Source organism: Conger conger, chromosome 10 (genome assembly GCF_963514075.1).
Source record: "Conger conger chromosome 10, fConCon1.1, whole genome shotgun sequence".
Classification (NCBI taxonomy): Eukaryota; Metazoa; Chordata; class Actinopteri; order Anguilliformes; family Congridae; genus Conger; species Conger conger.
The window spans coordinates 37,394,297-37,420,234 of NC_083769.1; the positions used below are offsets into that span (position 1 = coordinate 37,394,297).

The 25,938-nt window shown below is 45.0% G+C and overlaps 1 protein-coding gene across 4 annotated transcripts in view; it reads left to right on the forward strand.

Annotated features, from left to right (window-relative positions):
• plxnb3 (plexin B3) overlaps positions 1-25,938 on the forward strand; it is a 56,770-nt gene that overhangs the window by 29,067 nt on the left and 1,765 nt on the right. For all 4 annotated transcript variants that reach the window (XM_061257508.1, XM_061257510.1, XM_061257509.1 and 1 more), the window contains exons 3-35: positions 1,524-1,703; positions 4,555-4,683; positions 5,176-5,276; positions 5,493-5,625; positions 5,911-6,070; positions 7,188-7,296; positions 7,788-7,896; positions 9,674-9,802; positions 9,926-10,042; positions 10,278-10,371; positions 10,719-10,885; positions 11,668-11,819; positions 12,417-12,522; positions 13,646-13,782; positions 14,062-14,238; positions 14,345-14,510; positions 14,912-15,148; positions 15,542-15,703; positions 15,901-16,049; positions 17,417-17,517; positions 18,072-18,289; positions 18,584-18,762; positions 19,197-19,263; positions 19,607-19,753; positions 20,281-20,440; positions 20,881-20,984; positions 21,276-21,363; positions 21,730-21,896; positions 22,558-22,718; positions 22,900-23,047; positions 23,692-23,756; positions 24,349-24,424; positions 25,489-25,563. In XM_061257508.1, coding sequence (XP_061113492.1) covers positions 1,524-1,703; positions 4,555-4,683; positions 5,176-5,276; positions 5,493-5,625; positions 5,911-6,070; positions 7,188-7,296; positions 7,788-7,896; positions 9,674-9,802; positions 9,926-10,042; positions 10,278-10,371; positions 10,719-10,885; positions 11,668-11,819; positions 12,417-12,522; positions 13,646-13,782; positions 14,062-14,238; positions 14,345-14,510; positions 14,912-15,148; positions 15,542-15,703; positions 15,901-16,049; positions 17,417-17,517; positions 18,072-18,289; positions 18,584-18,762; positions 19,197-19,263; positions 19,607-19,753; positions 20,281-20,440; positions 20,881-20,984; positions 21,276-21,363; positions 21,730-21,896; positions 22,558-22,718; positions 22,900-23,047; positions 23,692-23,756; positions 24,349-24,424; positions 25,489-25,563 — 4,470 coding nt within the window. The remainder of the gene's footprint in view (positions 1-1,523; positions 1,704-4,554; positions 4,684-5,175; positions 5,277-5,492; positions 5,626-5,910; positions 6,071-7,187; positions 7,297-7,787; positions 7,897-9,673; positions 9,803-9,925; positions 10,043-10,277; positions 10,372-10,718; positions 10,886-11,667; positions 11,820-12,416; positions 12,523-13,645; positions 13,783-14,061; positions 14,239-14,344; positions 14,511-14,911; positions 15,149-15,541; positions 15,704-15,900; positions 16,050-17,416; positions 17,518-18,071; positions 18,290-18,583; positions 18,763-19,196; positions 19,264-19,606; positions 19,754-20,280; positions 20,441-20,880; positions 20,985-21,275; positions 21,364-21,729; positions 21,897-22,557; positions 22,719-22,899; positions 23,048-23,691; positions 23,757-24,348; positions 24,425-25,488; positions 25,564-25,938) is intronic.

The following is a 25,938-nucleotide window of genomic DNA, read 5'->3' on the forward strand; positions in this document are numbered from 1 at the left end:
GCCCTGCTGAACACCCCACACTTCTGCCCTACTGAACACGCAACACCATGCTGCCCTGCTGAACACGCAACACTAAACACACAGCGCCATGCTGCCCTGCTGAACATGCAACACCATCAATTGTACTGAACACACAGTGTTAGTCATGGTAGTCTGCTGGACATTTAAATCACCCAACCTCACCCCCCCCCCCCCCATGTGCGTGTGCCCTCAAGGCCCTGAGAGCTCTGTCTGTTACGGTTCCAGTGTTACACGGTACTATCATGTCTAACCCCCCGGCAGGTGGAGTTTTTTTTGTAGATTTGCTCAAAATTCTGGAAAATGAATTAAACATGAAAACATCATCTTGGTTATCTTTTCCTTGTAATAGTAATTCTAAGACCACTCAAAAAGAAGGTATATATCTAATGTTATTCAGTTTATTTTATAAACTTATTTTTGATTTTTTTACTTTTACGAGCTGACAGCAGTCTGGGTTTGTTTTTTCCCCATTAGGGTTTGGCAGGTTTGTGTATGATTGATGTTGGTTGACTTTAAGTATCTGGGTCAAAGTTTTGTTAATAAGCGTTGCGTGGGACTGTTTATGTACAGTAAGCCTGTTGAGTAAGTTTTGTGGTGAGCCATGAAAGTGAAAGTGAGTTGGTTCTGGGGGGAGGGGGGCGAGGCTGTTCTGGGGCTGATAAGGCTCCCAGGTAATAGGTGTGCTCCCATTCTGTGGAAATATTTTGCAGACAGGGTCCCATAAGTCATGAGGCCGCATTTTGTCCAATTGCCCTTTTTAATATCAGTTTGTAATGAACGAGTAGCCTAACTAACCTGGCATGCATTGTTCTGAACATATCTTTGTGTGCTGATTGTCTTTTGCCCCATTCTTCTCCCAATTATTCCTATAGTCAGGATTTCTTTTTTTTTTTTAAATGTATATTTCCACACTCGTTGCCCTCTATCATTTTATATAATATTCAGCAGTTCTGATGCTTACTGAGCACGTGCCTGGAGCAGGAGTTAAACCTTAAACCCTTCTTTCATCTCTCCATTGGAGAATGTGTTTTAGTTTTTTTAGTTTTTTTAGTTTTGTTTCTGTGGAAAATGTGAGAGAAGAGCTTCGGGGAGAGTTTTGATTAGCAGTCTAACAGTATCCTGCTTCTGCTGCCTTGTTTGTTCCAGTAGATTTGCTCACACTGCCTCTCCCCCTCACCACCCCCCCCACAGTGAAGGCTCTGCTGCTCCCATACTGTAGTATCATGTGAATTCATCTGCAGCGCGTCTGATAAACATCTCTGTCTCCCCCTGCTGGTGTGCTTGGTGCACGGCCCAGTCGCAGGCATTCTCTATTTATAGTTCCTTGGCCCTTGTCGCAGATATTTGTGGACAGTTGTAGTGGAGATGTCATGCTGAGACAGAATTATGGATGGTGAATGTGATGTAATTCGTGCCTCTCTCTCTCTCTCTCTCTCTCTCTCTCTCTCTCGCCCTCACTCTCTTGTATGCTCTCTCACTCCCTCTCTCTCTCTCCACCCCAGGACGCTCTGAGTGAGTACCCGTGTGGAGGGGAACACACCCCGAGTCCCATTGCCAGCGCTGTCCCTCTCTCAGCCACGCCCGTCCTGACCATGAGCGTCCTGCTGACGGCTGTGACCTCAGCCAATGAGGCGGGGCACACCATTGTCCTGCTGGGGGACAAGAAGGGCCAGCTGCACAAGGTACGGCCCCGTCCGAAATGTGTGCCCGCGTTTCCCACCACGACAGTCACGCACACGCTCACACACGCACACGCTAACCAGCACAGACGCTCAGTCTGAGTTACCTTGGAGACAAGAAGGGGCAGGTGCACAAGGTGCACCCCCTGTCCTAAATGTGTCCCTGCACCTCCAACCACGACGCACATGCAGACGCACACTCTAACTAGCACAAGCGCTCAGTCTGAGTCACCGTATCAGTCCTCCTTAGAATTAGAATCAAAGGATCATAATTTCATGGCCACGTACGTTTGTATGCATACCAGGAATTTGCCTTGGTTAAACGGTTGCATTCTGTGTTACATTCAAGACAAAGATGAGCCAGGCTAGGGGGGAGGGTGGTGTTGAACAATGAAAATATGTACATAGTAAATGTAAGTACATAGAGGGTGGAGCTGGGTGTTCAGTCAGTGGAGATGTGTGTATTCCTCTCCCCACTCTGCTGTCGTTTCATTCAGAACTGACATCTCCCCATTCAAGGCTTCATCCATTTTATCACACAGTGCAGTAGCCATTTGTATTACCTGTATGGGGACTGCGTTAAACAGAACAGTTCTCAAAGATTTTATTTTTGCGAGTGTTAGGTAGTCATAGAAACAAACAGATTACATATAAAAGAATGAGAGAGTATGTGGGGGGGGGGGGGGGAAGCCATGTTTTACGAACGTGATATCCGTGATCTGAGCCCTGCTCGTTTTAACATGGCTTTGTCTGAAATGCATTATTTATAGTGTGGTGCAATGAAACAATTTCACTCAAATGTTACATTTTTTAATGAAAGGGAATTACTTGTGCAAGAACGACAGTTGAGTTTGGTTAAATATATCAGCAATGCGGCAGTGTAATCCCCTTGACTGAAACAAATAACAAATGCATTTTATTTCAATCCTATTGTTTTTTTTAGAATAAGTTAAATCACTGAATTGCCACCTCATTCAAAATGTATGACCGAAAATGCTACTGCTACTGCTGAACTTGTTGCTTTTATAAACTTGTCTGGGGTTAAACTAAAGTCAGTTCCTCCTTTTTCTTTGATGTGCTGAAATCCGACACGCCAGTTTTGTGCTCGATTTCAGTCTACCCGGTTTGATTTTGCCCCTCTCTTTGTGACCTTTGAGGCTGTAGACAAGTGCCTGTTCACACCCTCAGTACCTTTGACTCTTTTCATAAGAATCCAGAAGCAGTGGGAAGGATCTTGTTCAATTCAAATTTCTACGAGGCCTTGATATGTTGAGTAGGCCATGCAAAAGGATGCACAGCTTTCAGATGAACATTCCTTTTATTAGAGTATTTATTTGGCTGAAAAGCGAAGGAAGAACAATGAGTTGTGTACTGTAAATATTTTCTGCATTAATATTTAGGTTTTGACCTTGTTTTGAGTTGGCTAAAAGTGGAGTGTTTAAGCAACATTTGAATGGTTCGTATATTTTCATTTGACTGTGCCAAAAATCATTCTTAGGCATGGAGTGCTTCATTTTTGCATGTGGAGTATTTAAAACAGTATTTGAATAGGAACAATTCCATCCTGCAGATTTTCATCTCATTTTCATTTGGGTTATTAGCACATCCGTCATGCTTTCAGTTGGCTTGCTCCGGACAGATTTACCGTGTCAAGGATAGAGAATTGGTTAGTTATGGCGACGCAAACTTATTAGTTTAACGTTAAAAAGAAAACACCACGGGAGTAGTAAATTCTACTGGTAAAATATTCAAAATAGTACTTCATGTAGTTTATGTATGAGAAGTAGGAAGATGACACTGTCAAGAATGCAGGCCTTGACATGCACAGTAGGTACAATTCTGGCACAAATTAAACAGACTCCTGAAGGCATGTATCCCAGAAACATGCATGCTCAGCTTTCAACAAACATTTTTTTTTTTTAAATATGAAAACAAAAAATGCAGCTCTTGTTGACACTTGTCCCAGAAACAGGATATGAAGAAAAAGTTGGGCTTCACCTCACCACCACTCTGTCCTGAATTTAAATTTTTGTTTTGATTGCAAAGACCTCCTCGTGGCTGCGACGCAGTGTTTTGAAAACATGCTGGGCTGTGGGCCCAGAATTAGGATGAGCTCACGGCAGGAGCAGAATATGGTGTCAGTCTGACTCATTTCATTTTCAAAGGAGTGAGTGGAGGATGGCGTTGGTGGGGGTGGGGGTTTGGTGGCGGGGGGTGTAGGGTAGGCCAGTGAGAGAAGAACAGGTTTGTTCCTGAGTGGTGAAAGCCTGCATATTGTCTCCTGACTTCTGTAAAATAGCACTCATTCTTACTGCAGAACACACACAGCAGGGTGGTTGTTTGTTCCCTTGCACAGAGCTTTATACATTTACATTACATTAGAGGCATTACCTTTACATTACATGACATGACATGACAGTATATTGCTGGCATTACCTTTACATTACATTACAGGCATTACCTTTACATTACATTACATTACATGACAGTATATTACTGGCATTACCTTTACATTACAGGCATTACCTTTACATTACATTACATTACATGACATGAGAGTATATTACAGGCATTACCTTTACATTACCTTTACATTATATTACATGACATGACATGACAGTATATTACAGGCATTACCTTTACTTTACATAACATTATATTACTAGAATGTTGCAAGCACTCCTATCCAAAGCAACTTGCACAATTTTACATTGTATCCATTTATACGGCTGAATATATACTGAAGCAACTACGTACAAGTTAACGTTATTAAGGTTAAGAGAACTGCAGCAGTGTTCTACCTGGGAATTGAGCATTAACCTTTAGGTCTCACGCCCTGTGTGCGTTCCCTCAGGTGTTCCTGCAGTCGAACAGCTCTGGGAGTCTGTATGAGACGGTGCTGGTGGACACAGACAGCCCTGTCCATCCGGACCTGCTGCTGGACACATCGGGACAGAGTGCTTATGTCATGACCAGCAGCCGGGTAAGAGACGCTGCCCCTAGGGCCCAGGTCAGGGGCATCCAGTGTTATCCAGAAAGGACTGGTGTTGGGGCACGTTTTTTTGTTATAATGCATAGCTGCAACTGCAAATTAACTTATCATGGTCTTCATGGACCTTGATGAGTTGAATCGGCTGTTGTAGCACTGGGCTCACACTGGCCCATTTTTGGATAAGAGTGGACCCCCCTGGCCTAGATTTTGGCAGTTGAATGCGTATTTATTAGGTGATAATTACTGGAAACCTGTAGTAGTGAAATACATGGGATTGTCTCACTCAGGTGGGTGGAGCTTAAATCAGCAAAGGTTTCTCAGCTTATGGCCACCAAGCTATTCTCCAGACAACGTTTTTGTTTTCATATGCGTTGTGTAAAGCACTTTGTAAGGTCTGTTTTTAGGTGCTATACAAATACAATTGTATTCATTATTTGTTTTATCTACAGATGACACATGAAACTCTGACCCTGTCTCTTTCAGGTGACCAAGGTGCCAGTGTCTCAGTGTGGGCGACACTCGGACTGCGAGACCTGCCTGTCAGCCAGGGACCCTTTCTGTGGCTGGTGTGTGCTGGAGGGAAGGTACTGCGTGTATTCTGTTTTAAATGCATTCGGCACCCAACATGGGGCTCAGAATGACCAAATGTCTGCAACTGCAGCCATATTTATTAAAGTACTTTTATAGTGAAAATGCATGGTAATTTCTGTCTAAACCCGACGTACAATAGAACCTGTCATGAAGCCACACGCATTGGTTCTTGAATCCCTCACCTGCCCATCGGCTGTCCCCCTCGTCAGATGCACTCGGAAGCTGAACTGTTCGCGGCACACGCAGTCCAATCACTGGCTCTGGAGCTATCGTCATGGTAGCAAGTGCGTGACGGTGGAGAGCCTCAGCCCAGCCACTCAGAGCCGGGAGGAGCAGACGCAGGTACGCGATGCTGTCGAGGCCGAGCTGGTGTGACTTTAAACGCTTTCTCCCGCACTGCTCTGGGGTTTCCTTCCTGCAGCTCAGTGCTGTTCAATGTGGCTTCTTTGTCGGCATGGTTCTGTGTCTTTGTTTCTCCAATTTCTGTGAGCGTGTAAGTGCATCTCTTTCTGCATATCAGGATGCGAATATTCCCTTTAGCACATCAAAGGGGTGTATTTGGCAGTGTTTTGTAGAATTTGGCTTGTGTCTGAACAGCCCCGGGGGATTGTGGGTATTCCCTCCCAGGTTTCTCTCACAGTGGTGCAGTTGCCCTCTTTGTCGGAAGAGGAGACTCTGTCGTGCTCTTTTGGAAACCTGCATGTTCAGCTCGCGGTTGTTAAAGAGACCAACATCGTCTGTCAATCACCACTGCCGGAGCTCCTCCCACCCAGTCCTCCTGGCACTGGTGAGTCTCATTGGCTGAATCCGACAACGTGGCTGGATATGACCGTACTTGCAGAGTGCAATGGCAGTTACTGTTTTGCATGAATTATTGGTTAAGGCATTACCCAATATGCATTGCACAGTCAGTTGTGAAATAATAATAATGTATTTTTAAATCCTATATTTTTGTAAATTGTGGCAGCTATGTAGCCCCATGTAATTATTTCACTTTGCGTGTGATAAATTGATCGAAGAAGTAGCGAAGACTTGACCCCCTCATTAATTAGCACACCATTCAATTATTCATATTATTATGGAGAGAGTGCTGCATGGTAAACTCCACTTCTTATTGATGCTGAAAACAAGGTCTTAGTGAATAACCGATGGGTGAAAAGAAAATATCTTGAATATGCAAAATGTGTCTAGCGCTGAATATTTTATCGGATTTTTTCAGAATGTGGCACTTTTAATTAAATTTGGGAGGCAGACAGATACTCCTGTGTGTATACTTCTTCAAATCACAGTATGTATATAAGTGCTGATCTTTCAGCAGGAGAATTCCTGAGCTTCTAGTTAAACCTTCCGGAACCTTCTCTATCTTTCAGTTTTTCAGCCGCATTCGTAATTAGCCGCATGACTCCCTGAAGCCCATTTCACGCAGATATTTTTAATGGAAACCCACTGGTTAATGTGCTGTCTGCTGCCTAATTGACAAAACCTGCTTTGACATTTTCATGAAATTTAGCTAGTGCCTCATTCTCCTAGGTCTTGTAAAATATATTCAATTCTCAGGGAGAGTAAATTAAGATTAAATAAGAACTTCAAAGGTGTAACTGAGTACTCTGTGAAGTATAATTGAATACACTTTTTAAACTTTAAAACTGATAGAGGAAATGTTACATTTTCATGCATATTTTCAAATGAGTCAAATGTAATTTTTTAACAGTGTTCCATTATTGACGGTTATATTTAAAATATTTATCTGTTTTAGATGTCATTTAATTGATCTGTTCAAATAACATCCATTCACAAAGCTGCCATTAAATTTTAGTTGTGTTCTGGCATTAATACGTTTAATGGATAGTTTTTCTAGAGCGGTATCATAAGTGTTGTCATGATGGCTTCCCTCCTCTCCTCAGATCACGTATCCCTGCCTGTGGCGCTGATGTTTGGACAGGTGATCATCTCCCAGGCTAACCTCACCTTCTATGACTGCAGAGCTGCTGGACTGCTCAACAAGACCTCCCCGTGAGTGTACACGCGAATGGAGAAGCATCAATTGTACAGCGCTTTGGATAAAGGCGCTATATAAATGCCTGCCATTTACCATTTACACGCACACACACACACACACACACACACACACACACACAGGCATACACACTCACAGCCACAGACACACACACACACACACACACACACACACACACAAGTATGCGCGCACACAGAACACACACACACAGACATAAAGGCACAGGTTCACTCATACACATGCACATACGGGCACACACATGCATGCATGCTTATGTGCACACACACACACGTGCACAGACTCACACACATGCACACACACTAACACAGACATGCACACACACACCTCCACACAGACGTAAAGGCACACACACATGCATGCATGCTTATGTGCACACACACACACACACACACACACACACACACACACACACCATATACACAGGCACACGCACATGCTGACATGCTGCATGTCTGATGTGTTTCAGGTGCATGGCATGTGTTGGCAGTGTGTGGCCTTGCCATTGGTGTGTTCTGGACCAGCTGTGTACACACAGAGACCGCTGTAACCATCAGCACATCATCTACAACATGCTGGTAAGGCTCCGCCTCTGCTAAATCCCACCCCTTCTTCCTGCTAAACTCCATCCCTTCTGCTAAACTCCACTCTCTTGCCTCTGATAAACTCCTCCCCCTCTGCTAAAATCCTCCCTCTGCTAAACTCCACCCCTCTCTCTGCTAAACCCCTCCCCCTCTCTGCTAAACCCCACCCCCTCTCTCTGCTAAACCCCTCCCCCTTCCCTTTGCTAAAACACTCCTACAGGTGCAAAGAATGATGATCACATTCAAAAGCATGTTTATTACATCCTTAGAATAAGTGTCTTTAGCATAATTAATCCCAGGGCCAGACTAGTGATTTAAATTCTCAGGTGTCATTTTAACAAGTACGAAAGTGCTCCATAAGTCCTAATGTAGGCGACCTGTTTGTGGCCCAGTTAAACTGCACACTTCTGCTGTTGCTCCCCTCTGTGATCTCCCAGCTAAAGCTGATATGCACATCAAATAGACATTTTCTCCTCACGTACATGGGCAGGTCCATAAATTATTCATTGCCGGTCTTGTTCTGTTACGGTTTGGGAGAACTGTGGAATTTGTGGATTTGTACCGAAACGTGCTAGAGGCCATATAATTTTTTTTGGCAGGAAATCCTTTGAAAATAATTTCCACTGAGCCAGATTATTGTAAGAAAATATTCCAAGCCTGTGATCACAGGGGGGTATGTGGCACTAAAACAGAGTCTCTTTACTACTGCTAAAAACTATGGCACCGCAATGAAAAAAGAATGAGAATAAAACTAATTATATTAACAAAGGGAAAGTTTGTGAAGATTGGTAAATTGAGGATTAGTTTTGATAATTCTGTACTTTAATCTAGACGATAAAAAATGAGTTCCGCCTGGCAACAGATTCCCACATTATGTGCATTTGTGGATAATTATATGTGTCTATGATATACTATGATATCTAGTTTATGAAATTAGTCTTCATCTTTGTTGGTTGTGTGAGTGATCAGACTGTTATTACTGTAACTCACTTTGTCATGGAAGTAAAGCAATTTGAGATTACGTTACTGGAATTGTAATTCAAATGCAGTGAAATCAGTTTTTTCACATGTCTGTTTAATTGGCATTGATGCAATAAAACATGCTAAGACCAAAGCATGTTTTTGAAATGTAATAATTTGTATGCAGTGTGTGCAGTTAGAGATTTGCCCGAGGTGAGATTTGGACCCACACCTCTCACTCGCCCAAAGACTCCAAAGAGAAACCAGTCAGAGAACCAGTCAGCAAAAGCGAAATCACTCCTAGCTCAGGGAAATGTCGTTATTTTAAATCTGAGGATTGCGTTGCCAAAGAGTGTTGTCACGGTAACCCGCTACAAGGCCTTTACATTACAGCGCATTACATTCATTTAGCAGATGTTTTAATTCAAAGTGACCAGCAATAAGTGCCTATGAGGTCATCATGACAACTACAGACAACGTATCGGTTGTCTACAACCATTAATATCACATGTAGTTCACGTGGTAAATATGGGCTAAATCAGTTGGTGTGGTATGCCAGACTAGAAGCAATGCGTGATGCAATAGATATGTTAAATACAGCACCAAGATGGATACAAATTCAACGTAATAGTGCTTGATGAGGAGATGAAGTTGGTACAACAAGAAAGGGTATAACCTGGTACATGTACTGCTGCTCACTGCTTTACTAGTGACCTAGCCAAGCTCCATCTGCTCCACCAGTTGTGCCTGGTCTTTGTGCTGCGGTCGCTTACTTTAGTGGTGAAACACCTCTCTCTGCCTGGCCTGCCAGGCCCAGGAGCTGGAGCCCCGTGGGGTGGAGGCCTGTCCCTGTGTCTGGGCCCTTCAGGGCTCCCCTCTGGTGCCCGTGGGCTTCGATACACAGCTGGTTCTGCTGGGGAGGAACCTGGACCTGTTTGAGGTGAGTTTTGGAAGGTTCTGAGCTTACTGTCATTACTGGTGCTCCTTAACCCAAAATAATCGTAGATGGAACTCACCAGTACAGACGCCAAAATATTTGACAATATTTGTCATTTCTGCACAGGATGAAGAGGAGTATATGTGTGTGGTGGATATAGAGGGGGAGGAGCTGACTCTGCCAGCCATTGTGGAGAAAAGCAAAGAGCCACAGACTCATACCATCGCCTGCACCACACACCAGGTAAATACACACACACACACACACACACACACACACACACACACACACACACACACACACACACACACACACACACACACACACACACACACACACACACACACACACACACACACACACACACACACACACACACGCATGCACAAAACTCTTTCTTCTACTCTAGCCTGTAATATCCAGCCCATGTGCCTGTATTGTTGCCGTGCTGATGAGCGCTCCTCTGTGTGTGCCTCAGTTTCAGTACTCTGAGAGACAGCTGGAGTACACTGCTCCCATATACCTGCAGAGAGGATCTGTCCACCGCATTGACTCCGCCCCTCACCTGCGATGTAAGTACCTTGTGCGCATCAATCAAGTCTATCGAAATTATAGCGACTGCATTCAATATGTTGCCTCTACTCACATGCTAGACCAGGCCACTCACATCTGCTCCTCAAAGGCAGAAGTACTGCTGGTTGTCTTTTCTTCCTTGTAGTTAGTTGATCGATCAGCAGCACTGATTTAACTCAGCTGGTGTGGCTGTTTTAAATCAGTCCTGATTAGAAGTGAAGAATGAACCAGCTGTAGTACTGGCCTATCTCTGCACTGTTACATCCGATGAAGAGGTGGAGAGATTTTGGTGTGAAAAACCTTTGATTGTTGTTGATTATTGTTGTGTCTGTTGGTGCGTCTGCAGTGCAGCTGTATAACTGCGCCGTGGGGCAGTCGGACTGCAGCCAGTGCTCTGCTGTGTCTGCGCAGTACGGCTGTGTGTGGTGTGGAGGAGAGGCTCCCAGCTGCATGTACCAGAGCTCCTGCCCCACCAGCCCTGAGCAGAGCTGCCCCCCTCCACTGATAACACAGGTACTGCACACACAGCCTGCACAGGTACTGCACACAGCCTGCACAGGTACTGCACACACCCTGCACACACACGCTGCACAGGTACTGCACACACCCTGCACACACACCCTGCACACACACCCTGCACACACACCCTCCACACACATCCTGCACACCCAGCCTGCACAGGTACTGCACACACGCCCTGCACACACACCCTGCACAGGTACTGCACACTGCAAAACAAACTGACAAACAAAATGTAGAAATAGTCGAGGGAACCATGGCAGTCTTTTTATGGAAAAACTGCCAAAAGAGTGGGTACCACCACTATTGGTCTTCTTAAGCGCTTGAACTAATTCCTCTGAAGCTTTTAAAAGCTAAAACTAAATTCAAGCTTGATGTTCATCTCAAATATCAATTGTTGGGTAAACTGCTGATCCTTTTCCTCAAGAGCAGTTATAATTAGCAAATGGGTGGGATCTTCAGGAAAGAGAAACCGCATCATTTCCTGTCCAAGGCTACTTTCCTGACTGCAGCCTGGCTGTAGAGAAAGTGTCCTTTCCTGTGGAAACAATGGCTCCAGCCCAGCTGCTGAGACCTTAGTGTGAAGCTGGGCTGTGCCCCAATCCTCCCAAAAATGTACCCTCCTTTCCTGCACCTGTCTCCTTCTCCTATCTGGAAGTATGGGGGTGGGGTATGAAGGATACATTTTTAGACTATTGGGACGCACCCCTGGTCATTGCAGTGTGCTGTAGGTGCAGGTGGTCTGTGTGTAAGTGTGCTTCTGCTCATCCTCTCAGATCCTGCCCCAGACTGGGCCCTTGGAGGGGGGCATCCTGGTGACGATCTGGGGCTCGAACCTGGGTCAGCGCTTCCAGGACATCCAGGGAGGGGTGACGGTGGCGGGCGTGATCTGCCTCTCCAAGCCAGAGGACTACCTCATATCCACCAGGTACTGGCCAATCCCGTGACTGGGTTTATTTCATAAGGACATGCACTGTCATTGATGTGGACTTGCGAAGCACCGCTCCCACCAAATTCGGCTACTTGATTGCTAATGGCTCCCCCTTGTGGAGAATCTCCAGCCTGTTCAACATGAGTTACGAGCCAGGTCCATGAGGGGTTTCGTATCTAAAAAGTGAATGTCCATTTGTCCACAATTTTTATACGAATGAATACTAGTTATAACGTGTTGTTCCAATCCTGCTGATTGGCTGAGACCGTGTTCTACAGTGATTCTAAATCCCTTACAATAACAGTTTGTTTGTAAACCCTATCACTCCACACACTGACCGTTACTTACAAACAATATTACAAAATGAACAATATTTCGCCACCAATGAATTGTTTCTATATGTTGTAACCGTTTTATAAAAGCAGTATGTCACTGGAAACCTTGCTGTATCGGGAATACAGTCACGGCTACGGGGGTTACCAGTACTGTGTTCATGATACCACCTTTCATGGTGTAATGCTTAAATGAGAGATAGTAATGTAATGTACAGTGGCAGTATCAGGGATGCGCTGACTGAGGCTGTGTGCGTTTCAGGATCGTGTGTGAGCTGCAGCCCAGTCCAGAGGAGACTCAGGGTCCAGTGACCGTCACTGTGGGAGACTCAGAGCCAGGACAGTCCACGCAGACCTTTACTTACCAGGTGAGAAAATACATTTCCCTGCCATACAGGGGTATCCCACAATGCCCTGCCGTACTGCCAGCTCCTGACAGGCCAAGGGAGTGACCTGGTATTCCACAATGCCCAGCTGTACAGGTGTATACTTTCAACCCTCGGTGAGGCATCCTGGTTAGGCTGCATGCACACTGTTAATCAACCCCAAGGCAAGTGGTTGAATGTAGTAGTTTCGTAGTGAGAAGCATATCGAAAAGACTGCTTGTTTTGCTAAATGAACAGTGGAGTGGTCAGAAAGCACATCCAATATGCTGAGTTGTATAAATAATAGTGTGATATGATACAGTATTTTATTTTGGAACCAATTGATTTTTCACAGAAATGTACAGTATATTGCTGTATTAATGCACAGGTCTGCTATTTTGAGCATGGATCCCATCAGCTTCACTCCACAGATATTAACTGTAGGGGGTGGCACTGTAGCACACTGTAATGGTCAGGTTTTGATTCCCAGGTGGTTGTTCCCTTGAGCTAGGTGCTTAATCTGAATTGCTGCAGTATGTATCTAGTTGTAAAAATGGATTGTGTGTAAGCTGTTTAAGTCGCTCTGGATAAGATTCTGCTAAATTACTCAAATGTAATGTCATTATTGCCTCCACTTTGGATTGCTGCCAAGACTTTCTGTTTTTCAATAAAGATGGCTGTCTCTCGGTCTGCCTAGATCTGCAGTGTGTTGGACGTATATTTTTCCATGAGTGAATGTCTCTCTTTGTCAGGAAAATGTCACTGTGCACAAAGTTAAAGCCCTAGTATCCTGTGTATCATTCATACATAAAGCCTTATATCATTTAACTTCTATTCCCATGAAGAATTATAACTACTGATGAATTATGTCATGCAATACTTATGGAGAAGATTAACTTACTTTCAGAATGCTTCATGAAGTTACATGTTTTTAATATACAAAGGACTGTGACTGTGTATTAAAAACAACATACATTGTAAAATGTACTCAACTGAATTACAGGCACTGTAATATACTGTGTGTGTGGTGTGTGTGTGTGCCTGTGTGTGTGTGTGCCTGTGTGCCTGTGTGCCTGTGTGTGTGTGTGTGTGTGTGTGTGTGTGTGTCTTCTGCCTTCTGCCTCAGAATCCCCAGCTAAGTGGGATAGTGCCACGGAGGGGCCCTGTGTCTGGTGGAACAGCCCTGACAGTCCAGGGTACCCAGCTCCTGACAGGCCAAGGGAGTGACCTGGAAGCCTACATCGGCCTACACCCCTGCTACATGTAAGTGTTAGCACATAAGCCTACAGTACCTCAGCCTACACCCCTGCTACATGTGTTGGCACATTAGCCTACACTGGACTACACCCCTGCTACATGTAAGTGTTAGCATGTTAGCCTACATCGGCCTACACCCCTGCACTTTGGGAAACTTTTTGTAGTTCATGAGTCTATGTGATATTATTTATGTGTTACGTGTTAAAATTTGTATGTTTTGTAACCCTGGTTTTGAAAGGTGCTATATAATTAAATAATTTCTTACTTGCCTTTCCTCCATTTCAGCGTGGAAGAGGTGAACGACACGCAGTTGGTCTGCCGCACCGGCCCTGGTAACCACACAGGAGAGGTGCAGGTCAGAGTGCTGTTTGGGAAGGCAGAGAGGATTTTGGGAAATGTAGTCTTCCAATACACAGATGACCCAACCATTAGCGAAGCTGAACCTGCAGAAAGTTTCTTGGGGTAAGAATCCTTGATTTGCTAAGATTGTATCATCATTTTATGTGGAAATGCATCCATGGGCACCACTTATCCAAAGGATATATGCATGACATATGCTGTTTCACAGGGGTGGGCGCAGCATTAAAGTCAGTGGGCGGAACCTGGATGTGGTGCAACAGCCAATGATATCGGTTTGGGCCGAGCCAGAAGATGACTGGCGTATGAGGAAGAAACGATTCGCTAAACTTGCAGCAAAACGTCCCCGTGCCGTGCTCGACAGCAGTGTGCCAAAGGTAAACATTGCAAGTTCTTTCAGAAGTCATTTACATTCAAATCCTGTTCATAACGAATACAAACTTATAATTCAGCCGGTTCATTTTGTACTTCAGTTGCCAGTAGATTTAAAGTGTCATCTTTCTGTTATGACAAGATAAACATGCATGACCAGGGCAGCACTTAATTGGGCAGTCTTAATTTGTACCTGTCAATGCGATTACACATTCTGGCAGTTTTCTCGGCACACTGATTTTTCAGTTCATTTTCAAAGTCAGGTGTTCCACAAATCTAAGCAAAATGTTTCATTTTGCTGACCCTAGAAACGCAAGGATAAGATGTAATTGTGCTTTCATTTTCAGAGACACATTAAGACCATTGAGTAGTTCTGAATGTTCACTTGCGTTTTCCGATATTTCAGATTCAGGGGCCTTGCACTGACGTCTCCTCTGATCAAATGACCTGTGCGACGCCAACTGTGCCGCAGCGGTCAAAGGTCATAGGTGTGTGGTTTGAGATGGACAATGTGAAAGTAGACTTTGCCAGTGTCAATGGGAAGCCTTTCACGTACCACCAGGATCCTGTTCTGCACCGGCTAAACAGGGACAACCCAGATGCCCCTTTCCGCTTCAAACCTGGGGGGGTTATCGCTGTGCAGGTATGGCATACCATCTCCGTCATGACTGTTTCAAATTTAATATACACTGCAAAAAACAGCCAGCCAGTCAGTCTTAAGTAAGTCTTCTATTTAGACTTAAAATCTTTTTAATATTACTTGCTGAAGTAGGCAAAAAGATTTTGCCAATGAGGTGAGATGGTTTGACTCATTTCCAAGTTTGCAAATGGGGTAAGAAAGTTTCACTTGACATGAAAAAGTAGCTAAAAATAAGCTAATATTTTCTACTTCAGAGGAACTTTGAGTATAAATCTCATTAGAAGACTCATTACACTTGTTAAGACTGTTTGCACACTGTTTGCAGTGTAAACTTGTGCCAGCCTCTAAAGTCCACTCAGCATTAAAGGTGACCTTGTGTCTCATTTTTTTTTCCAGGGGGAGAATTTGACCCTGGCCATGACCCGGCAGGAAGTGGTCGCCACATTGGGGATGGAGGAGTGTGAGATGAAGACCCTGGACAGCACACACCTGTACTGCGAGCCCCCCGAAACCCAGCCCCCAAGCCGGGACAACTCCGACAGCCCCCCCGTCCTACGCGTGAGTTTACATCCCCCAGCGAGTGAACCAGCACACGCACGCATGTGTATCGATTTTTTTTTTTAACACTTTGCACATCTTTGAGGCATTGGCCCACTGTTTGGCTGTTATACAAATGATGAAGAGTAGCTGAGGTAGAACAGTGCCTGTGGTGTGTCTCTGAGCTCCACTGTGGCTGAGTCCGCTCTGTTTCTCAGGTGGTGATGGGAAAGCTGGAGTTTGACCTGGGCCCTGTGCAGTACGACGGAGACGCCCTCTCCCCGCTGCCCCTCGCCGCTCAAGTGGGCTTAGCCGCCGGAGCTGTGGTGGTGGTGCTCATTGTGCTGGTCATCATCCTCATGTACAGGTTTGTACTGGGACTCGCCATAGCAGCCCAACACCATAACCCAGCACTGTAACGCAACCCAACACCATAACCCAGCACTGTAACACCATCCAACACCATAACCCAGCACTGTAGCACCATACAGCACCATAACAAAGCCCTACACCGTAACAACCCAGAGCCCTTAATACAAACCTAACAACCCAACACCGTGATGACTGAACACCATAACAACTTGGCTCTGTAGCACAGCCCCTCACCTTAACACAAACCCACACCTTAACAAAACGTACAACACAACTGCACAACATAACTGAACCCCATACCATAACACCCGACACTGTTATGCATTCCTACACCATAACACAGTGCAACCCAAACCCAAAACAGAACACAACACCATAAAATAAAGCAACACTGTTACACAGCCCAACACAATCAAACACCTTCACACAACCCAACACATTACACACCTTAACACCGTAACACGATGGCTCAACGTTCACAGTGTGAAGAAAAGGGCACTCCTAACTTTCCAATGTGCAATATTGGTCCTTAACTCTAACACAGGGACCAGACCACTAACAAGAGCTGGACTATAAGACAGAGAGTGGTCTTAAGATTCAAGATACAAGATTCAGAACCATCACATTGAATATTCAATTCAGCGGTGGATGTTGTATTGAACATTCCCTGAATTACAAAATGTGTCAAATATGATGTGCAGAAAAAGTAGATTTTCAGTTTTCTTATCAGTTTTCCATATGAATTTCAGTCTTGTAATAATTAGCATTTTGAGAGGTTTCTGTTTTCCTGTGTGGTGTTTTCTACTTTTAATATCGCGGCTGACAGGAGTGGGCACAGAGCCCGCGGCTCAGTCAGACAGCCAGCTCTGGTGCAAACACACCTCTGAAATAACATATTCATTACAAATATGTTCTTGTGTGCTGTTATACGCAAACTAACCTTCACAGCAAGTCGTGTGAAAATGGAGTTCTAATCAATGGCGTATTTTAATCAGTTACATGAACTTGATTTATAGAAGTAATTTTAATGATAATTCACATTTTGGCACATAGTGTGATAATTACAGTGTGACTGCCCATTTATTTTTCCGAGTTGAACACTAATGTACGACATGGAGAACTTGGAAAGTTTGTGAAAGGCTCACTACACAGTAAAGATCAGCCATGTTGTGTGTCTGCATTCTCCCTGCTGAGACCTGTGGAAAGCCGGAACACAAGCAGAGCCCATTTGGTCCATTAACTTAAAGGTGTAATTCTTCTGTGAACATGTTCATAGGTTATTAGCTGTGAACAGACGGGTGCTGCTTATGTCGATGTTTTGGAAAGAGTAACTGAAGAGTTGCGTGGTCTTCCTCTGTGTAGGAGGAAGAGTAAGCAAGCGCTGCGAGACTACAAGAAAGTGCTGGTGCAGCTGGAGACGCTGGAGATTAATGTGGGGGACCAGTGCAGGAAAGAGTTCACAGGTACACACCTGCACTGCTGTCATTCTCACACAGCTCCTCGCTGATTATGGATATCTATGAGTATCAGGCCAAACTGAGGATCCACTATCCACTCTGGTGGATAGTTAAACTATATCAGTGGATACGGAACCATTAGACACACTGAAGTCTCGAAAGACTATACTTGAAGTAGAATTGTGGTGGGAAAAGATGAAATCCAGGATTACCAATGCAGTAGGAATGCCATTTTAAAAGTATTTCACCTGAAATCCGGTAGAATGCGGTATTCTTCTAAGTCTTTCCCTCTTTGTCTTTCTCTGTCTGTTTCTCTGTGTTCACTCTCACCGTTCTCTCTCTCTCACCTCCTCCATCTCTCTATCTCTTACCTATCGCCTTTTCCTCTCTCTTTCTCTCTCACCCTCTCACCTCCTCCCTCCCTCCCTCTGTGTCTTTCTCTGTCTGTTTTTCTGTTTTCACTCTCACCACTCTCACCTTACTCCCACCTCCTCCCTCTCTCTTTCTCTCCCTCTCTTCCTTTCTCACCTTCTCTCTCTCTCCCTCCCTCTCTCTCTCAGACCTGATGACTGAGATGATGGACCTCAGCAGTGACGTCGGGGGTCCGGGGATCCCCCTCTTGGACTACCGCACGTACGCAGAGCGCGTTTTCTTCCCTGGCCAAAGGGGGGCGCCGCTGAGCCAGAACCTGGACCTGCCGGACTCGCGGCGGCAGACGGTGGAGCAGGGTCTGGGCCAGCTGAACAGCCTGCTGAACAACCGGCTGTTCCTGATCAGGGTGAGCCCCTGGACCACCTGCGCACAGCTCTGTTTTTATTTCATTTTGGCTGTTAGACGTAGTTTGTTTCTTCTTCATGGACATGGTGATCAGGATTGACTGAAAGAATGTGTGTTGACTTTAAATAAAAAGTAACTCTAGCGTGTAATGGAGAGGCAAAGTCAACACATCTCATTGCAGTGTTGAAAAGTCACTGTCGTAGTGTCTGTGTGTGTGTGTGTGTGTGCGTGCGCGTGCCTGTGTGTGTATGTACTCTTCCCTGTGTGTGTGAGCTCTCTCCTCTTCCTCCCCCAGTTCATCCACACTCTGGAGGCCCAGCAGAGCTTCTCTCAGAGGGACCGGGGCTACGTGGCCTCCCTGCTCACCATGGCCCTGCACGATAAGCTGGAGTACTTCACCGACGTCATGAAGACTCTGCTCAGCGACCTGGTGCAGCAGTACGTGGACAAGAACCCGAAACTCATGCTGCGCAGGTAAGCACTTCCTGATCACACCTGCACAGCTATGTAGTTCAACCTAAGCACACCTGTGCACACTACCCAGAATCTGAGTCTCAGTCACACCCCAGATTCAGGCATAGTCTCCCCCCTGTCTGATTGGGGTTTTGAACTGGGGATCCACGGACCACTGTGGGTCTTTGAAGTTACTGTCGGGGGTCTGAGGTGAAACTTGATGTACGATGTCTATATATCAATTTGGGAAAATATTTTGAGATATAAAATATAAAAGAATATATATAATCCTTTTTAAATAATGATGGCAGTCCTCTGGTTGCCTGGGTTAGGACCCTGTGATGAAAATGTTTGAAAACCCTGGTTCCAACACCACAGTAACTTAACTTTCCTGGCCTATACTGAGTGTCTACAGTGCCTATGGCTGTACTGATTCTGCCTGTCTTTTCTTCTAGGACAGAGACTGTGGTTGAGAAGATGCTGACCAACTGGATGTCTATCTGTCTCTACTCCTTCCTCAAGGTATGTGTGATGTGTGCATGTGTCTGTAACCGACGTTCTCTCTTGTTGACAGAGGTGTCTGGCGGGCCTCTCTACATGCTGTACACAGTGTGTGTGTATGTGTGTGTGTGTGTGTGTGTGTGTGTGTGTGTGTGTGTGTTACAGTCGTTCTCTCTTGTTGCAGGAGGTGGCTGGAGAGCCTCTCTGCATGCTGTACACAGTGTGTGTGTATGTGTGTGTGTGTGTAACAGTCGTTCTCTCTTGTTGCAGGAGGTGGCTGGAGAGCCTCTCTACATGCTGTACACAGTGTGTGTGTATGTGTGTGTGTGTGTGTGTGTGTAACAGTCGTTCTCTCTTGTTGCAGGAGGTGGCTGGAGAGCCTCTCTACATGCTGTACAGAGCCATAAAGTACCAGGTGGACAAGGGGCCTGTGGACGCAGTGACGGGGAAAGCCAAGCGCACGCTCAACGACAGCCACCTGCTCCGAGAGGACATCGACTACTGCTCTATGGTCAGTGAAGCAGCTACTGCACCAGCTACTCTACCAATCCCCCTCTCTTCCCTCTCTTCCTTCTCTTCCCATTCTGGCACCCAGCTCTGTGAACTGTGAAATATTTACCTTTTATTCATTGTTATTAAATGGGTTGTTTTGATTCTGGATGCCGATTTGACTGAGACCATATTCTACATTGTACATTCGATAGCGGTTATACAAAACCGTCTGTTTGCAAACCGTATCACTCTGCACACAAACTGTTACTTGCAGTTAATATTTCAAAATAAATTATGCTGTGACATAAATTCTGTATGTTGTAAGTAACCTTTTTTTAAAAGCACTTGAGGCCCGCTGTATCCTGAATAGTTGCGTGTACCCTGCTTCTCGTCGGGCCTAGAAACAGCCCTGTAGCCATACTGCTTAATTGCAGACAAGCCTGGCGTCTCGCCTTGAATGTGAACAGTAATTTGAGTTCGACAGCAGTTCTGCAGGATCAGTGTATTTCAGTGTAAAAATGCATTGACTCCTTTGTCACCTGGCAGGCCCTGACGGTGCTGGTGAAGAGTGGGGCTGAGGTCCAGCACTGCCCAGTCAAGGTTCTGGACACCGACACCATCACGCAGGTCAAGGACAAGATCCTGGATCAGATCCACAAAGGAGCTCCGTTCTCCCAGAGGCCAGCTGCGGACTCCCTGGATCTGGGTAGGGCTGTCGTTGTTGCGTAACGCCCGTAACCAAGCGTGCCTAACGACTGCCGCTCGTTTTCAGGCAGAGCGTGACTCCCATGCGGCGGCTTCACATGGGAGAGTGAGCAGGGGCAGGCCATGAAATTACTGAATTTAGAACATTCCGGTGTTATTTTGGTGTTTTTAGACTAAAATAACAATGCGCAAAACTGAAATGTGCATTCAGAACCAACCTTGTTTTGGATTCAAATCATTTTCTATGCTTCACTAAGCTTTTTTTGCTGTAACCTATAAAATATTTTCAAAAAGTGCAAACCATGCCTACTGGTCCTCTGGGTTGACTCAGTTGCACCAGGCAAGATCAATTGAGCACAGAAAAGCATTTGAATCTTTTTTTTTTTCCCTTATGGGAATATATTGGCATATGACAGTCAAGCGCAATGTAACTTTTTACAGAGTGGCGATCTGGACAGGCGGGTCACCTGACCTTGTCTGATGATGATGTCACAGCCATCGTCCAGGGGCGCTGGAAAAGGATCAACACCCTGCAGCACTACAAGGTCAGCCACTCCCGCTGCAGCTGACCACACAGGGCCTGATGTACTAAGATCTTTCAGCTCACGCAAAACTAATAATGCAGCCAATCATTGGTCATCTTAGTGGTTATGTGTGTGCTGAATGGTTTCGCACATGCTAAAGGCGTTAGTAAATCAGACCCCTAAACCTTGTGTTCTCTCCCTCACCATCCTCTCTTCTCACTCCTCATCTCTTCTGTTCTGTTTCCCTCTGTTTCTCTCTCTCACGCTGGTGTTTGGTGTTCCTCCTTTTCACCTTCCCTCCCCCCCCCACAGGTGCCAGATGGTGCGACCGTGGCTTTGATCCCCCGCTCACAGAGCTCTGTGCACATGGGAGTGAGTCAGGTCTATCAGACCGGAGAGAGTAAGTAAGATGTTCCGATGTGTGCCTGTGTGTGAAATTGAAACTGGGTGTTTATGTGTGTCCTCGTGTGTGTGTGCGTGTGGGTGTGTGAGTGTGTATCTGCAGGGCGGCCTGTAGCGTAGTGGTTAAGGTAAAGGACTTGGACACGCAAGGTCGGTGGTTCTAATCCCGGTGTATCCACAGTAAGATCCGCACAGCCGTTGGGCCCTTGAGCAAGGCCCTTAACCCTGCATTGCTCCAGGGGAGGATTGTCTCCTGCTTAGTCTAATCAACTGTACGTCGCTCTGGATAAGAGCGTCTGCCAAATGCCAGTAATGTAATGTAATGTAATTAAGTAATGTGTGACAAAGCTGCTGTGTCCCGCAGAGACGCCCATGCTGGAGGGGGAGGAAGAGGAGGGTCTGCGTTTGTGGCACCTGGTGAAGTCCAGCGAGGACCCCGAAATTCCCAAACACCGCAAGAGCAGCATGAGGGAGCGGGAGAGAGCCAAGGCCATCCCCGAGATCTACCTCACACGCCTGCTGTCCATGAAGGTGCCACTGACACGCTGCCTCCATTTACCACACCTGTCCCCACTCCTGTACTATACCTGTCCCTACTTCTTTACCACACCTGTCCCCACTCCTGTATTATACCTGTCCCTACTTCTTTACCACACCTGTCCCCACTCCTGTACTATACCTGTCCCTACTTCTTTACCACACCTGTCCCCACTTCTGTATTATACCTGTCCCTACTTCTTTACCACACCTGTCCACATGACTTTACTATAGCTGTCATCATTTACCATAGCTGGTACACTGGTGCCACTCAACTGCAGGTCCTGCAGGCCACAGTTTCTGCTAGTATTTGCTGTAATCATGCACTACACCACCTGAAGTTACTACAAAAATACGGGTGTGAGCCACACACCTAAATGTCAGGTAGTTGATAATTCAAACACGTGGTGAATCTGTACAGCAGTGATCATCAAATCACGGTCCTTGAGAGCTGAGAACTGCTGGCTTTCCACCCTCTCTTTACCTGGGAGTCAGGTGTGAAGACAGTCTGGCCAATCGGTAGCAGTAATTGTTCAATTAATTACCTGGGAGAATGGAAAACCAGGGCTGGATTTGGATTCGTATTTTGAGGGCCACATGTGGTGATCCCTGCTGTACACCGTTGGGTGTTAAAGGCTGTCTCTCGTCCTCTCAGGGCACTCTGCAGAAGTTTGTGGACGACGTGTTTGTGGCCATACTCAGCACAAAAAGGTCACCACCCATCGCTGTGCGCTTCTTCTTCGACTTCCTGGATGACATGGCTCAGAAGCACGGCATCGAAGACCCTGAGACCGTGCACATCTGGAAGACCAACAGGTACACGGCCTGCATTTTATACGTAGATAATTAGTTTTAAATTAACATGTTATGTGGAAGGCAGTTCTACCTGATCCCCAGGGTGTGATTATCTAAGTGCTCTCTCTCTCTCTGCGCAGTTTGCCCCTGCAGTTCTGGGTGTGATAATCTAACCGCTCACTGTCTCTCTGTCTCTCTCCAGCTTGCCCTTGCGGTTCTGGGTGAACATACTGAAGAATCCTCAGTTTGTCTTTGACGTTCAAGTGACTGACAGCGTGGATGCAGTGCTGTCCGTCATCGCTCAGACCTTCATCGACTCGTGTACCACCTCTGAGCACAAAGTGGGCCGGGTCAGTACCAATAATACTTTCAATAACTATAATAATAATACATTGTATTGGAAGCAGGATTTATGTTTAAATCCAATGTATGAGGCTGCACAAAGATAAAAAGTTGGACCCTGTAGAGAAGCGTTGCTCAACTCCACATCCTGCAGGCCGCAGTGTCTGCAGGTATTTGCTCCCACTGTGTGCTACACCACCTGATTTCACTAGTTCTTTTACCTGCTTAGTTCAGATAAGATAATTAATGAAATCAGGTTTTGTAGTGCACAGTTGAAACAAATGCCTGCAGACACTGCGGCCCACAGGACGTGGAGTTGAGTAGCGCTGCTGTAGGAAAAAAACCCAAAAAAAAGGATCAGTAAAACAGTCCTGGCAAATATGAAGCTAGCAATAATAATAATAATAATAGTAACACGAGTATAAGCAAGTGCAGTAACAGAAGTACTAATGGGTTAATCCAAAGGTAGATTTTAAGTTGCCTTTATTGCAACTTTCTCTGGTTCCCTGATGTATTTCTTCCACTAGAGTGTTCCACTGCCCTGCCTGGAAGGCCCCTGTTTATGTTCCATCAGCTCCTGCTCAGTTTGTGGGTGTGATGGACGTGGAAATTATGATGCTGACAGTTATGATGCCTTCTCTCTTCCTTGCAGGACTCCCCTGTCAACAAATTGTTATACGCCAGAGAGATCCCCAGATACAAGCAGCTGGTTGAAAGGTGACTTACGATATACATCTGTCTGCGTTAGTTTTACACAGCAGTTTAGTTGCATATGAAACTATTGATACAATAAGTTGATGTCTCAGTTAATGTAAAATTCAGCAGTGGTTTTCAGAATGAGTGTGTTAGAATCATGTATGAACTATGTAATTGCATAATAGTAATGGTACCCATTCATCTAAAACTAATTTACTATTGAGGTAATCCCATTCGCTTGAATCACTCTGTCCTATGGAGTCACAGTGTGTTCAGCAAACAGTCTGCATGCACCTTTTTTTAATTATGTAAAATTGTGTGTTAATTATAATTATGCAGCACAAGGACTCAAAATGTGTCAAAGAGTCAGTCTGTGACCCTGAGCGTCCTGTTCGGTTTTGCCCTCTGAAGAGCAGGTTTTTTGGGAATGTCTTTAAAAATTCTAAAACTCAGTCAGTGTTCTAAAGTTGGTGTTCCAAACCTCCATTGCTTTCAATTACCAATAGTCATGGTTACATCAGCATTCAAATGTTCAGTGAAGAACATTCTAATCACTTGTTTGTGACCTCCCACCATAAAGGGTTAAAGTGCGGAATGAATGTGTGTTGTGCAGGTATTACAGTGACATCCACAGTGCCGTGTTGGGCTGCTACCAGGAGATGAACTCCACTCTCACAGAGCTGTCAGGGGTGAGTGGCATCAGCGTTTTTGTGAGGAGCCATACCGGCTCAGTTTCCTCCCTTGCTTTGCTCGGAAAGGTGAAGAAAGGTTACTTCCTGTTTGGATGAGGGGTGGAGAGGAATGTTTGGAATGGCATTAAGGGTTTTATCAGGAGCTTAGGGTGCAGAATTCCTGGCCGCTGTTGTACGCGGAGTCTAGGGAGGAAAAAAAAACATATTTTGTCAGGTTTTTACCAAAGTCATTGTTTACCGAGCAATTTTGAAACGAGAAAACAGCACATGGAGCGGATAATCCTGCTCCAGAACATCCATTTTACCAGCCTGTTATTCTAAACTTAAGCAGATTTAGAATGTTTTTACGTTTTTAATTGCCGTAGCCTGTTGCCATAGATCAAATCTAATGGTTGTATAAATATTAGCTCTGTAGTTTACATAGATCCTCTTTTTACAGATATTCTGTGTTGCCCCCATGCCATCGTTTCACATGTAAAAAATGTCACACAGTGTTTATGTTTAAAGCATTTCCACATTACATACATACCCTCATACACTCATGCACCAGCATCATCATCGTGTCATTCAGGCATGATTAATGGCCTGGTCTAAAGTAAACTCATCTATTCAGCTCATTTAATTGCTGAAATAGTTTCTGAGCTGCTGTGTTACGCCTGGTAATGACAGACGTGTCACCTTGGTTACTTGGTCTGGACTGAAAGTGTTTTATTGTTTGTCCCAGTTTCTTTTTCCATTAGAGGGACTTGGGTTGACTTTTCACTGTATCAGCAAACAGGTTTCAGACACAACAGGCTGAATTTGTCCACATTTGCATGCCTTTATGTGCATTGTGTAATGGAAATATAGCCTAGTGTATGTCTTCCCATACAGTGCAAATACTCTGAAATTCTGGTCATATTACAGTAAGCCTGGCCTGGACTGACATTTGTGAAGGTGGATTTAGCTTTTAATGAAATAATGAAATCATAGTAAATCCAATTGTCTTGTTTTTAACTTTTTTTGTGTGCATTCATGCCAAACACTTAAATTAAAGTTGTACATTTATATTCATGTTTCAGAGCTTTGCGTCAGAGATGAACAGTTTGGTGGCTCTACATGAACTGTACAAATACATCAATAAGTACTACGACCAAGTAAGTGCATCCGTGATCCGCCTGGACCTCCTGTCACTGCACCACTGCATGTCATTTTCTGTCATATTACAGTATTCTGGTTAATTATCCATCTTCAGCAAAACGTCCTGCTGAACAAAATGCAAAATAACAGAGCACAGGCCAGTGTGAGTTTGGAGCATAAGCAGTTAATTCATCCAAAGCATTATATTACATTTTATTTGTATAGCGCTTTTTTTTATAATATGAGATCAGTCACATCTCCTGCACAGATCATCATGAACCTGAATGAGCCTGTTCTCTTACCCTGTTAAACATGGTTTCTCCTGCACAGATCATCATGAACCTGAATGAGCCTGTTCTCTTACCCTATTAAACATGGTTTTCTCCTGCACA